The 13,116-nt window shown below is 40.8% G+C and overlaps 1 protein-coding gene across 2 annotated transcripts; it reads right to left on the bottom strand.

Moving 5' to 3' along the window:
• Positions 1–1,084: 1,084 nt before the first annotated feature.
• On the bottom strand, positions 1,085–10,023 carry LOC109875209 (proteasome subunit alpha type-7-like). Of its 2 annotated transcripts, none has more exons than XM_031810692.1 (7): positions 9,907–10,023; positions 3,763–3,889; positions 3,559–3,683; positions 2,244–2,366; positions 1,877–1,996; positions 1,519–1,581; positions 1,085–1,426 (listed from the first exon to the last, which is right to left on the bottom strand). In XM_031810692.1, exons 1-7 carry the CDS (start codon positions 9,907–9,909, stop codon positions 1,331–1,333), a joined length of 657 nt encoding a protein of 218 aa, XP_031666552.1. In that variant the 5' UTR covers positions 9,910–10,023; the 3' UTR covers positions 1,085–1,330. The 2 variants fall into 2 exon arrangements, with proteins under 2 accessions (XP_031666552.1, XP_020323044.1); XM_020467455.2 differs by lacking the exon at positions 9,907–10,023 and adding an exon at positions 9,656–9,856.
• Positions 10,024–13,116: the final 3,093 nt, after the last annotated feature.

The following is a 13,116-nucleotide window of genomic DNA, read 5'->3' as shown; positions in this document are numbered from 1 at the left end:
ACCGTTGCTTGGTCCAATGCAAAAATGTTATGTAACTGTATCACTACTGCATCACTACTCTGGGCAGTTCTGACTTAGAATATGTGGACAACTACAAATACCTAGGTGTCTGGCTAGACTGTAAACTATTCTTCCAGACTCATATTAAGCATCTCCAATCCTAAATTAAAACTCTGCCTAGAAATCCAGCATTCCAGAGTCGCCGCTTCACTGTTGACGTTGAGACTGGTGTTTTGCGGGTACTATTTAATGAAGCTGGAAGTTGAGGACTTGAGGCGTCTTTCTCAAACTAGACACTAATGTACTTGTCCTCTAGCTCAGTTGTGCACCGGGGCCTCCAACTCTTTCTATTCTGGTTAGAGCCTTTTTGCACTGTTCTGTGAAGGGAGTAGTCCACAGCGTTGTACGAGATCTTCAGTTTCTTGGCAATTTCTTGCATGGAATAGCCTTCATTTATCAGAACAAAAATAGACTGACGAGTTTCAGAAGTTCTTGGTTTCTGGCCATTTTGAGCCTGTAAGAGAACCCACAAATGCTGATGCTCCAGATCCTCAACTAGTCTAAAGGCCTGTTTTATTGCTTCTATAACATCATTTAAAAATGGTTTTCTAATGATCAATTAGCCTTCTAAAATGATAAACTTGGATTAGCTAACACAATGTACCATTGGAACACAGGAGTGATGGTTGCTGATAATGGGTCTCTGTACACCTATGTAGATATTCCATATAAAAATACATGTTTTTTACATTTTTAATCTGCCGTTTCCAGCTACAATAGTAATTTACAATGTCTACACTGTATTTCAGATCAATGATGTTCTTTTTAAAAATGGGACAAAAAAAATTGCTTTTCTTTCAAAAGCAAGCATATTTAAGTGACCCCAAACTTGTATGTTTGTGATATATATATTAGTTATATTTTTTTCTGTGATAAGGTGCTCGGTTTCTGCCTGCAGAAAATGATTATTTTAGCACCAGCATCTCACAAAAACAAAAATGAATCTAAAGAAAATAACGCTGACACCATCATGCAATAGAAGTCAGAAAGTGATAGGGCATCTTGTGAATAAAAACAGAGATGGTACATGAACAAGTTGACTTTATTAAGCATTTTGAACCAATAACATTCACTTCAAAGAAGTTCAACAGCATACCTTAAGTGGGCAGAGGGGAGACCTCATTGTAGGTCTGAATCCTAACTTGAGATTCTGCCCTTAGCGTGTGACATGAAAGCTGTTTTTGGGCTTGTAAACACATTTTGATGTTAGCAGACCAAATATGCTGCCTTTAAGCAAGTGCTAAATGAAAGCCAGAGTTTTATTATGACTTCAAGTAGACTTCTTCTGTTTTTTCTTCTCTGCCTCATCTTCCTTCTCTTTCTCTATCTCAGTCACCAGAGTCTCAATTTCTTTGGACTCCAATAACTACATGGAGTAAAAAAAAATACAGCAATTAGCCCATAGACGAATATATTTGCAAAGCAGTAAATACTAGGACATGAGACCAAGACCCTTACCTTCAGTGGCTGGTTTCTTCTAATTACAGCAAGTTCAATGTTCTTCCCACCAGACTGAACCACCTGTAGACATAGTTCAAAGGTGTATGCATAAAAATATGCATGATGGATCAGGTGCAAACCTAGGCTGAATTGCAAATTGTCCCCTTTCCCCTAAATGTTTGTAATATCCAGAATTTTTGTAGGTATAAATTATATGCTAATTGTATAGCTCTATCTTGCCCTCTAATTGGCTAGGTGGCATTTTTGCCATAGTGAATAGACCAATTCAATTGCCTCAGATCAAGAAGTGCCTAAGAAGTAGGGGTTAGGGGTCAGTTTGGTATTTACCACTATAAAAGAGAGCATTTGACCTCACCTCAAGCAAGGCTTTGATGGCCAGCTTTATCGACTCATTGTCAGTGGCGATGGCTTCATCCGTGTAGTTCTTCTCCAGGAACTCCCTTACCGTTTTAGCACTACGGCCAATCGCATTTGCCTGAACAAAGGCATAGGAAACAAATCCGTAGCTCAGCATTTTTAAACAGGAAATACACATCAACAGGAAAATATTTTCTCCTACTAATGTGGATTTAAAAAACAGACCTGAACATTTAGGATACGAAATTATCACATTTTTGCAATGATACACTTCAGGCACACTAGTTATACACACTATAGCTGTGAAGAAAGTTTAACATATTTGGCTGTGGAGAAAGGTAAGGAATCTTTGTGGATTGGCTGACCTTCCATGCGTGGTAAGTTCCAGAGGGGTCAGTCTGATAGAGCCTGGGGGTCCCATCACAGTCAAAACCCACGATCAAGGCAGAGATGCCAAACGGTCTGCGTCCATTGCTCTGAGTGTAGCGCTAGAGAATTAAAATATCAAAAACCGGTTATGAACACAAAACTGACCTTCAAAAGAACATTCAGTCAAGCATCATATGAACTCACTCTTAGATAGGATTGTTTCGTATTAACTCATCACCGAAAATCTAAAGTCATGTCACAATTGTTTTTATGATGTTAGTAATTGGAAAAAATATCCACAAAAGGTATTTTTCACTTCCTCCTTGCTTCGCCAAATCAAAATACAAGTCCCACACAAGCTACTGTTTCCTGTCACACATACATGGCTTTCTTTGGGTTGGGGAGGTGCTATCTTGAGAGAAAGACTTACGGAGGGCTGTGACTTCCTGTTTAAGTGAAGTCTGTCCAATTGTTGAGTGATGTCTGTGTCTCATGGATGGCAATAGTGGAGGTGTTATAATACCCATAAAACCTAGCAGTAAAAAGGGAAACGGTTCCAATCGTTTGTCCACCATAAATGCTTCCCCAGAGAATTTTAGAAACACCTTGAGTTTTGATAACCATGTAAATCTTGCTCAGACATGGTGACTTAAAGATATTAAAAGGTGACTTAAAGATATTCAGCTCTATTTACTCTCAGATTTGAAAATGCTTTTTAGCATCAAAGTAGAACTCATGTAAGACTACAAATCGCTGCAAGCTCATGTACATCATCACTAGATGACACCTTTGCTAAAAAGGTTGTGTCAATTTAAAACTTGCACAAGACAGTTGACAGAATTGTCCATCTAAAGAAACGTAGCCAATTTAGATATTACTACATGTTTTATTTTACCTCTATTTAACTAGGCAAGTCAGTTAAGAGGCAGAACGACAGATTTTTACATAGTCAGCTCGGGGATTCGATCTTACAACCTTTCGGTTACTGGTCCAACGCTCTAACCACTAGGCTACCTGCCTAATTGGTAATAATCCCAGGGGGGGTAAAAACAGGCGAATATATGGCTAAAATTCACTGTCGTAAATACACTTACATGGTTATCAAAATGTTACGCCAGGATAAGCCTACATGAAACACAGCCCTAATTTAAAGTGTTCCTAAAATTCTCTATGGCGAACGTTTTATGGTGAAAAAGCGATTGGAACCATTTCCTTGTTTGACCTCTAGATGTGTGTAATATGACTCATTCTGTGGTACTCTATGCCAAGCCGTTAGGGGCTGTTTAAGTATGGCGATGTAGGCTGTCCTACCTGTTTCAGGGTGGCGATGTGTCGTGTGATGTACTCCACGGTCACTGGGTCCTCCACAGTGAGCCGGTGACTCTGGCACTCCACACGAGCTCTGTTGATCACGATGCGGGCATCTGCTGTCAGGCCTGACAGACAGCTGGTTAAATAAGACCAAAGCTTCCAGCAGGTTTAAATTTCAAGCATATTAATGAAGTTTATAGGTACCTGCAAATGCCATGCAGACATGGTCGTCTAGGGTGCATATTTTGCGGACTGTTCTTTCCTCCTGCAGCTTGGCCACTGACTTCTTCTCAACGCCAAGGACAACAATGTCTGTGCCCCTGATGCCCACCTAATGTTAGAGGAATGAATGGGGAAATGAAACAGTCAGCTAGCTATTTAAACAAACAGCACATGCGCTGTGAGTTAGCAACTCTAACTAGCTAAGTAACAGTTAACTTGCTAGCTTAGTAATCACACAAATTATGCAAGTACAAATATTCCAGATAACAGCATTAAATAATAGAACATGATAATTTACTAGCAACTACTAGCTAGTTAACTGAGTAAGCTAGCTATACATTTGGGAAGTCACTAGTTAACACAGCCAGAGTCATAAACCCCACCCATTTTGACCATCTCTTCTTTAAGGGTAGGAAGCATGAGTTTTTACTCAAAGTAACAGTGTGTCAAAGACTTAGTTGTAGTCACGATCTCACCAGCTATAACTACAAACAGTGGTTTTAGCGTTTTTACATATTTATTAACTTATTTCCAGATAACTACCCACAATGCACTATTTCTCAACATCATCTGGAGACCCGATACTAGTTCCAGCTGGCTAACGTTAGCTACTAGCCATGCTAGCATGTAATTTAATTCCAAACCAAGTGTTGGTGCTGGTGAGCTACTATGTACATCCATGAAGAAAAACGAATTCCTGTGAAAAACTGCAGGGCCTGTTCTCCTATGCATTTGGTAGTGGTAGTCAAGTGAGCGGTGTAGTTGATTTCCATCATTTGTAGCCAGTGCAGTAAAACCCACAGGTAAGAGATAACGACTAATTTGTTGCCAAAAAACGAGACGCAAGCTTTGAAGTGGGCACGGTTTCTCCGGTTGAAGAGAGTGAATTGGAATAGGAAGTATTTTGAGCACCACACATCTAGTGTATGCAGTGCTCATTTCACCCCGGGGGACTGATAAGCTGAGCACTCATTGGCTGCTTTTCCTTCACTCTGCGGTCCAACTCCTCCAAAACCATCTCAATTGGGTTAAGGTCAGATGATTGTGGAGGCCAGGTCATCTGATGTAGCACTACATCGCTCTCCTTAGCCAAATAGCCCTTACACATCTGGAGGTGTGTTGGATCATTGTCCTATTGAAAACCAAATGATAGTCCCACTAAGCTCAAACCAGATGGGATGGCATATAGCTGTAGAATGCTGTGGTAGCCATGCTGGTTAAGTGTGCCTTGAATTCTAAATAAAAATCACAGACAGTGTCACCAGCAAAGCATCCCCACACCATCACACCACCTCCTCCATGCTTCACCGTGGGAACCACACATGCAGAGATCACCTACTCTGCGTTTCACAAAGACATGGCAGTTGGAACCAAAATGTTGAACCCCAAAATCCCCAAAATCAGCAAACAGGCAAAACATCAATACAGGACTAAGATCGAGTTGTACTACACCGGCTGATGCCTTTAACCTCTCTGGGATATGTGATCAAAAGCCAGGGGAAATGCAGAGCGCCAAATTCAAATAAAATACTATAAAAATCAAACTTTCATTAAATCACATGCAAGATAGCAAGTTAAAGCTACACTTGTTGTGAATCCAGCCAACATGTCAGATTTCAAAAAGGCTTTTCAGCGAAAGCAAACAATGCTATTATCTGAGGATAGCACCTCCGAAAACAAAGAGAGAAACCATATTTCAATCCTGCAGGCGCGACAAAACGCAGAAATAAAAATATAATTCATGCCTTACCTTTGACGAGCTTCTTTTGTTGGCACTCCAATATGTCCCATAAACATCACAAATGGTCCTTTTGTTCGATTAATTCCGTCGATATATCCAAAATGTCCATTTATTTGGCGCGTTTGATCCAGAAAAACACTGTTTCCAACTTGCGCAACGTGACTACAAAATATCTCAAAAGTTACCTGTAAAAACTTTGCCAAAACATACTTTTGTAATACAACTTTAGGTATTTTTTTACGTAAATAATCAATAAAATTGAAGACGGTGTTCAATACAGGAAGAAAAAAAACTGTAGCTAGCTTTCTGGTCACGCGGCCTCTATCTAACAGTACACTTTAAGTGACCCTCGTTCAAGATGGGCGTACTTCATTACACAAAGGAATAACCTCAACCAATTTCTAAAGAGTTGACATATAATGGAAGCAATAGGAACTGCAAGAAAGGCCCCTTAGAAATCTGGATTCCCAATGAAACCCCATTGAAAAGAGAGTGACCTAAAAATGAAATCTGAATGGTTTGTCCTCGGGGTCACCCGCTAAATAAGTTCTGTTACACTCAGACATGATTCAAACAGTTTTACAAACTTCAGAGTGTTTTCTATCCAAATCTACTAATAATATGCATATCTCATCTTCTGGGGATGAGTAGCAGGCAGTTGAATTTGGGCATGCATTTCATCAGGACGTGAAAATACTGCCCCGTCACCAAGAAGTTAAACATGTCAACATTCACAAGGCTGCAGGGCCAGACGGATTACCAGGACGTGTACTGTGAGCATGCGCTGACCAACTGGCAAGTGTCTTCACTGACAATTTCAGCCTCTCCCTGTCCGAGTCTAATACCAACATGTTTGAAGCAGACCACCATAGTTCCTGTGCCCAAGAAAGCGAAGGTAACCTGCCTAAATGACTACAGACCAGTATCACTCACATCCGTAGCCATGAAGAGCTTTGAAAGGCTGGTCATGGCTTACATCAACACCATTATCCCAGAAACCAAAGAACCACTCCAATTTTCATACCACCCTAACAGATCCACAGATGATGCCATCTCTATTGCACTCCACACTGCTCTTTCCCACCTGGATAAAAGGAACACTTATGTGAGAATGCTATTCATTGACTACAGCTCAGCGGTCAACACCATAGTGCCATCAAAGCTCATCAATAAGCTAAGGAACCTGGGACTAAACACCTACCTCCGCAACTGGATCCTGGACTTCCTGACGGGCCTCCCCCAGGTGGTTAGGGTAAGTAACAACACATCTGCAGCGCTGATCCCCAACACAGGGACCCCTCAGGGGTGTGTGCTCAGTCCCCGTGTACTCCCTGTTCACTCATGACTGCACAACCAGGGAAGACTCAAACACCATCATTGAGTTTGCCGATGACACAACAGTGATGGGCCTGATCACCAACAATGATGACAGTCTATAGGGAGGAGGTCAGAGACCTGGCTGTGTGGTGCCAGGACAACAACCTCTCCCTCATCATGTTCAAGACAAAGGAGATGATTATGGACAACAACAAAAAAGAGAACTGAGCACACCCCCATTCTCATCGACGGGGCTGTAGTATAGCAGGTTGAGAGCTTCAAGTTCCTTGGTGTCCACATCACCAACAAACTAACATGGTCCAAGCACAACAAGACAGCCATGAAAAGGGCATGGCAAAACCTATTCCCCTTCAGGAGACTTAAAAGATTTGGCATGGGTCTGCAGAACATCAAAAAGGTTTTACAGCTGCACCATCGAGAGCATCCTGACTGGTTGCATCACTGCCTGGTATGGCCACTGCTCGGCCTCCAACTAAAAGGCACTAGAGGGTAGTGCGTACGGCCCAGTACATCACTGGGGTCACGCTTCCTGCCATCCATGACCTCTATACAAGGCGGTGTCAGAGGAAGGCCCTAAAAATTGTCAGACTCCAGCCACCCTAGTCATAGACTGTTCTCTCTGCTATCACGCTGTGCCAAGTCGCTTCTGAACAGCTTCTACCCCCAAGCCATAAGACTCCTGAACGTCTAATCAAAATGGCTACCCTGACTATTTGCATTGCCACCCCTCCCCTCTTTTACACTGCTGCTACGCTCTTATCTATGCATACTCAGCTTAATCAACTTTACCAACATGTACAGACTACCTCAACTAATCGGTGCCCTCGCACATTGACTCCCTGTTGACCCCCTGTATATATTCTCTCTATTGTTATTTTACTGCTGCTCTTTAAAATTACTTGTTACCTTTATTTCTTATATTTTATATTTTTTAACTGCATTGTTGGTTAGGGGCTCGTAAGTAAACATTTCACTGTAAGGTGTTGCATGTGGCTAACAAAATTAGATTTCATCATACATGTCAAGCAGTGATCTTTCAGCTCTGTCTGTCCGTGGCCTCTTCTTCGGTGTGGTCACTGTGTTCATTTCCATCTTATGTAACATTTCAAGTAAACCCTGTTTCTTGTCTGCATTGAAGTAGTGGTCCTTGTACATAGCATTGAGCATGGTGGCGACACAGTAAAGAGAGAATGCCACAGAATCGCTTATTCACAGCCTGTGTCGGGCAGTTTTGTTGAGCAGGCGTTTCAATGCCATGACAGAGGGTATCACATCTGCTGCCGGCGCAGTTGATGAGCTTATTTCTTGAGTCAGTTGTTCGAATAGAGCTAGCATGTTCATGTTTCCAAGTTTCAAACATGTGCTCAAATGCCATTGAAATGGAAGCAGCGGTATGACAGCCACATTCATGAGCATGCAAGACGACTTTCCTCAGTACGAAATCCTTGACGACCAACTGTGTTGTCAGACTCAGCATGCTCATGGGGCTGATATTGCTAGTCCAAATGTCCGTCATGAAGCTAATAGCAGTGACGCTATTAATGTGTAACTCCGGTAGGGCAACATCTGAGAAATAGTGCATACTTAGTGTGTACCGGTACACAACCATTCGGTGAAAGCCAACATCACCCACGACAGAGAACGGTTGATTGTCAAGGGCAATGAATTCCATTATCTTGGCGTTAATGGATTTCGCCTTTGAGTTGTCTTGCTGAATTGTTCTTCCTCTTACAAATGACTGCTCGACTTGTTGACTGCTCGATTCACACAGCAGACATTGTAGACTAGGAATGCTGTGTTGCAAGTCTCACACTACATTTTACGTGGCATCATTGCATCATGTACCTACGTTATATAGGTATGCACGTCAGCTTTGGCATCAGTTTTGCACATCAGCATTAAACTAGACATCGGCCGATGTCGCCATTTTTAGCTAATATCGTCCGATACCGATATATCGTGCATCCCTAATTTACAAGCCCCCTTTATTTATCCTACGCTGACTTGGTGTACAGGGAGAACACTTAAGAACAGCCCATGTTCTGAATTCTGTTGCTGTACATTTCAAAAGTGCTAAACAAATAGTTAGACTACCTCCATCCTAGCTCGCTCATTAATGTCTCAATTCAAATGACCTCTTATCCTTTTGTTGTCCCCTTATGCCATAGTTTGTACATCTCAATTTACATTAGAAAGCACATTTGTTTAAGAAAGTCAGCCATATCAGTTATGATTTTTTAAAGGCAGTAAATGAGGCTGAATGAACTGTTCCACTGCCAGATAAGCCTCTGCTGATAGCCAGGTGTAGTAGTGGTAAGGTGTTGGGACTGCTGTTGGGACAGCTTTATGTGGGCCTTAACAGTTTGTGGGCACCGTTTGTCACCGTTAAAGTGCAATTAATGTATTGTTTAGTGTTGTGTAGTGGCTTTGCTGGCATGCATCCCCTTCCTTTTTGGGCCCCACAATGATTTCCATGCTAAAATCGCCACGGATTGTTAGATATTACTGGCCCTCCTTTTGAATATCAATGTCCCGATGTGGCCCTCGAGCAAAGTTTGCCCACCCCTGGTTAAAATCTGATTTGAAACCTAACTAACCTCACCCACACTGCTAAACTTAAATGATGGTTAAAAACTACTTTTGTTTTTATGTTTTTATGTAATATAGCCAATTTTGACTTTGTGGCTGTGGTTACAAGTGGAAACCATCAATTTTCTCCTTCATCCAAGTCCCTAAAAGTGATCTAGTTAGCTAAATGACATAACTAACAGCTGCTTATCAGCTTCATAAACTTACAGCGGTGGAGCCTTTCTTCACAGCCTCTTGCGCATATTCCACCTGAAAAAGGTGACCGTCAGGAGAAAACACAGTGATCGCCCTGTCATATCTTGTTGCCATTGTGTTGTTGCTAGAAACAAATGCAGTGAAATGTGTGTAGCTACTCAGCTAGTGAATGTTTCCTAGTCAGTTTTTGTGTGTGTACACTCACAGAGCGCATGCGCTTGAAATCTGAACTTGGACGAGTTCAATTTTGAGAAAATACCCACCATTTCAAAGTTATCCAAGTGCAACTTTTTATTTCACTCTCCATAACTCGAAAATATTTCATAAGTGTGGTTCGGAACCATTGTAAGGGGTTGATACAGACGTTTCCAGCGCTGTTTGGTTCCTTTCCGGGGCATTGTATTTTCCAATCCCCTGGGGTTGAGTTTGGATTATTCCACTACTAGAAAGGGTTTGAACATATTGTTTTGTTTTCATATGTCTTAATTGCACCCCACTAAACAATGATACAATGTATTGACATGTTGGTATTATTTCTATATTTCAGTTATTACTTCAATTTATTTTTTTATATCTCACGAAGATAAATATGTTAATGACATTTTCGTTCACCCCTCTAATGGACTAGCTAATAGGTTACAGAATAGCGTCCTATTCTATTAGTTTTCTCCTAGCAGCTGGATCTTATGCTGGCAGCGTGATCGTGTAATATTATTTTTCAAAATAATATTTGCCTTGCAAAGACATACTGAACTGGGAATATCGATTTGTTTTTGCACTCTAGTGCAGTACAACTGTTTTTCGCAGCATTGCAAAGCTTAGAACATTTGTATTGATCATTTTGTTGTTGTAGTATTAGTTATTTATCCTTTATTTAATTAGGCAAGTCAGTTAAGAAAAAAATCTTACTTACAATGACAGCCTACCCCAGCCAAACCCTAACCCAGATAACACTGGGCCCTATTGTGCACCACCCAATCACAGCTGGTTGTGTTTCAGGCTGGAATCGAACCAGGGTCTGTAGTGACACCTCTAGCAATGGGATGCAGTACCTTAGACCGCTGCACCACTTGGGAGCCCATAAATATCACCATTTATTTTGAAGGTTTACAAATACTGGTATGTTATAAGCTATTGTGTACGCTATATATAAGCCTAACTTTTTTTTATCAAAACAAAATCTTATGTATTTACAAGTTACATTTAATGAATATTAACCAGGCCACAGTATAATTGCACCTTTTTTTTTTACAAGTTGTAGGCTGATATATACTTCTTATCTGTCAAGGTTAACAGTATACAGTAAAGGCATAGGCCTGTTAACTAGTTTTAAAAATGTATATCATAGACAAGATTATTTACAAGCAAGATTTTCATGATTATCGATCAAGGTCAGCAAAGCTACTTTTTATAGAGTTTAAAATGCATTACAAGAGACAACAAGGCTGACAGTACAAAGTATAATGAAGCTTTCAGAACAACAATGGAGAGTTATAGGCTTTTCTATCAAGGTTAGCAGTATACTGTAAAGGCCTATTAACCAAGTTTTCAAAACCAACACCAGAGAAAAGAATGAAAGATATTCATCACGTCTCTGTATTATGTATTATCTATCAAGATCAGCAAGTTTAAAATAGTTTCAAATGTATTATGTAGTCATTTTCTCTCTGATAACTCATATAAAACATACTTTCGCATTCCATTGTGACAACTTATTCACGTTGCACTCTAATACGACTGCTTTGGAGAATAATCACACAGACATTACAACTACTACCGTCTGACTGTTTTCTAAAATGGGAGCACCTATGAGAAAATTATAGTTTAGTGTCACATCCACCACCAATCCATGCATTGCCAGAAACTGTAATGCCAGGTATTTATAACCTCTTTGCTGTCACTAAACAGACTGTAATTCCTGACTCTCAAAAGACGCAGGGGACATTAACACAAATTGTTCCTTTTGATGTGACTTCAAAAGATCATAGTATATGTAAATTATTCGGTCACTAGTTGTCATTGCTTAATAGGCTATAATCCTCTTTAGTAAGTGGAGATGAAAGAGTTTTTGTTGTCTTTGGAATTTGAAGTTTGGACTGACAAATAAAATATCCTGCATATATAACATACAGCTTTTTGAATTATTTAGTATTATAGCATTTTCAGATAATTATCAATTTGGGAAATTGTACACACTACATGTAAATCACTGGTATTTCGACTGCACTCAAGTATAAAAATCAAGTGTGGGCTTTACCTTAGAGAAGGTCCAAGGTCCAATAATTCCTGAAGCAAGCTGTGTTCTATCATACAAAATGAAAGACAGTGAAAAGGTACTACATTTTCTTCAGAAAGACAAAAGTAATCTGTGCTCTGACAAATCCACAAAGAATGACTAATCTGGGTCAAAACTTCAAATTCCAAAGACAATCAAAACTCTTCCATCTCCACTTACTAAAGAGGATTATAACATATTAAGCAATGACAACAAGTGACTGAATAATTGACATATACTATGATCTTTGACCCAGATGAGTCATTCTTTGTGGATGTGTCAGAGCAAAGATGACTTTTGTCTTTCTGAAGAAAATGTAGTAACTTTTCACTGTGTTTCATTTCGTATGATAGAACACAGCACTGATATTTACAACTTATATTCAACACAACAACAGTACATTAATGTATTGTTTTGGAATTAGTATAACATGCAGGACTAAATGCATATGTCAATAACACAGTCCCCCTCCAAAACTGCTGGCTGGTGTGTTTATGGACATATTCAATCAATCCCTATCCCAGTCTGCTGTTCCCACATGCTTCAAGAGGGCCACCATTGTTCCTGTTCCCAAGAAAGCTAAGGTAACTGAGCTAAACGACTATCGCCCCGTAGCACTCACTTCCATCATCATGAAGTGCTTTGAGAGACTAGTCAAGGATCATATCACCTCCACCCTACCTGATACCCTAGACCCACTCCAATTTGCTTACCGCCCCAATAGGTCCACAGGCGACGCAATCGCAATCACACTGCACACTGCCCTAACCCATCTGGACAAGAGGAATACCTATGTAAGAATTCTGTTCATTGATTACACCTCAGCATTTAACACCATAGTACCCTCCAAACTCATCATTAAGCTCAAGACCCTGGGTCTCAACCCCACCCTGTGCAACTGGGTCCTGGACTTTCTGACAGGATGCCCCCAGGTGGTGAGGGTAGGAAACAGCACCTCCACCCCGCTGATCCTCAACACTGGGGCCCCACAAGAGTGCATTCTCAGCCCTCTCCTGTACTCCCTGTTCACCCATGCACACCTCCAACTCAATCATCAAGTTTGCAGACGACACTACAGTGGTAGGCTTGATAACCAACAACGACGAGACGGCCTACAGGGAGGAGGTGAGGGCCTTCGGATTTTGGTGTCAGGAAAACAACCTCACACTCAACGTCAACAAAACAAAGGAGATGATCG

Source organism: Oncorhynchus kisutch, linkage group LG30 (assembly GCF_002021735.2).
Source record: "Oncorhynchus kisutch isolate 150728-3 linkage group LG30, Okis_V2, whole genome shotgun sequence".
NCBI classification, from domain to species: domain Eukaryota; kingdom Metazoa; phylum Chordata; class Actinopteri; order Salmoniformes; family Salmonidae; genus Oncorhynchus; species Oncorhynchus kisutch.
This window is presented reverse-complemented; position numbering and strand designations above follow the sequence as displayed.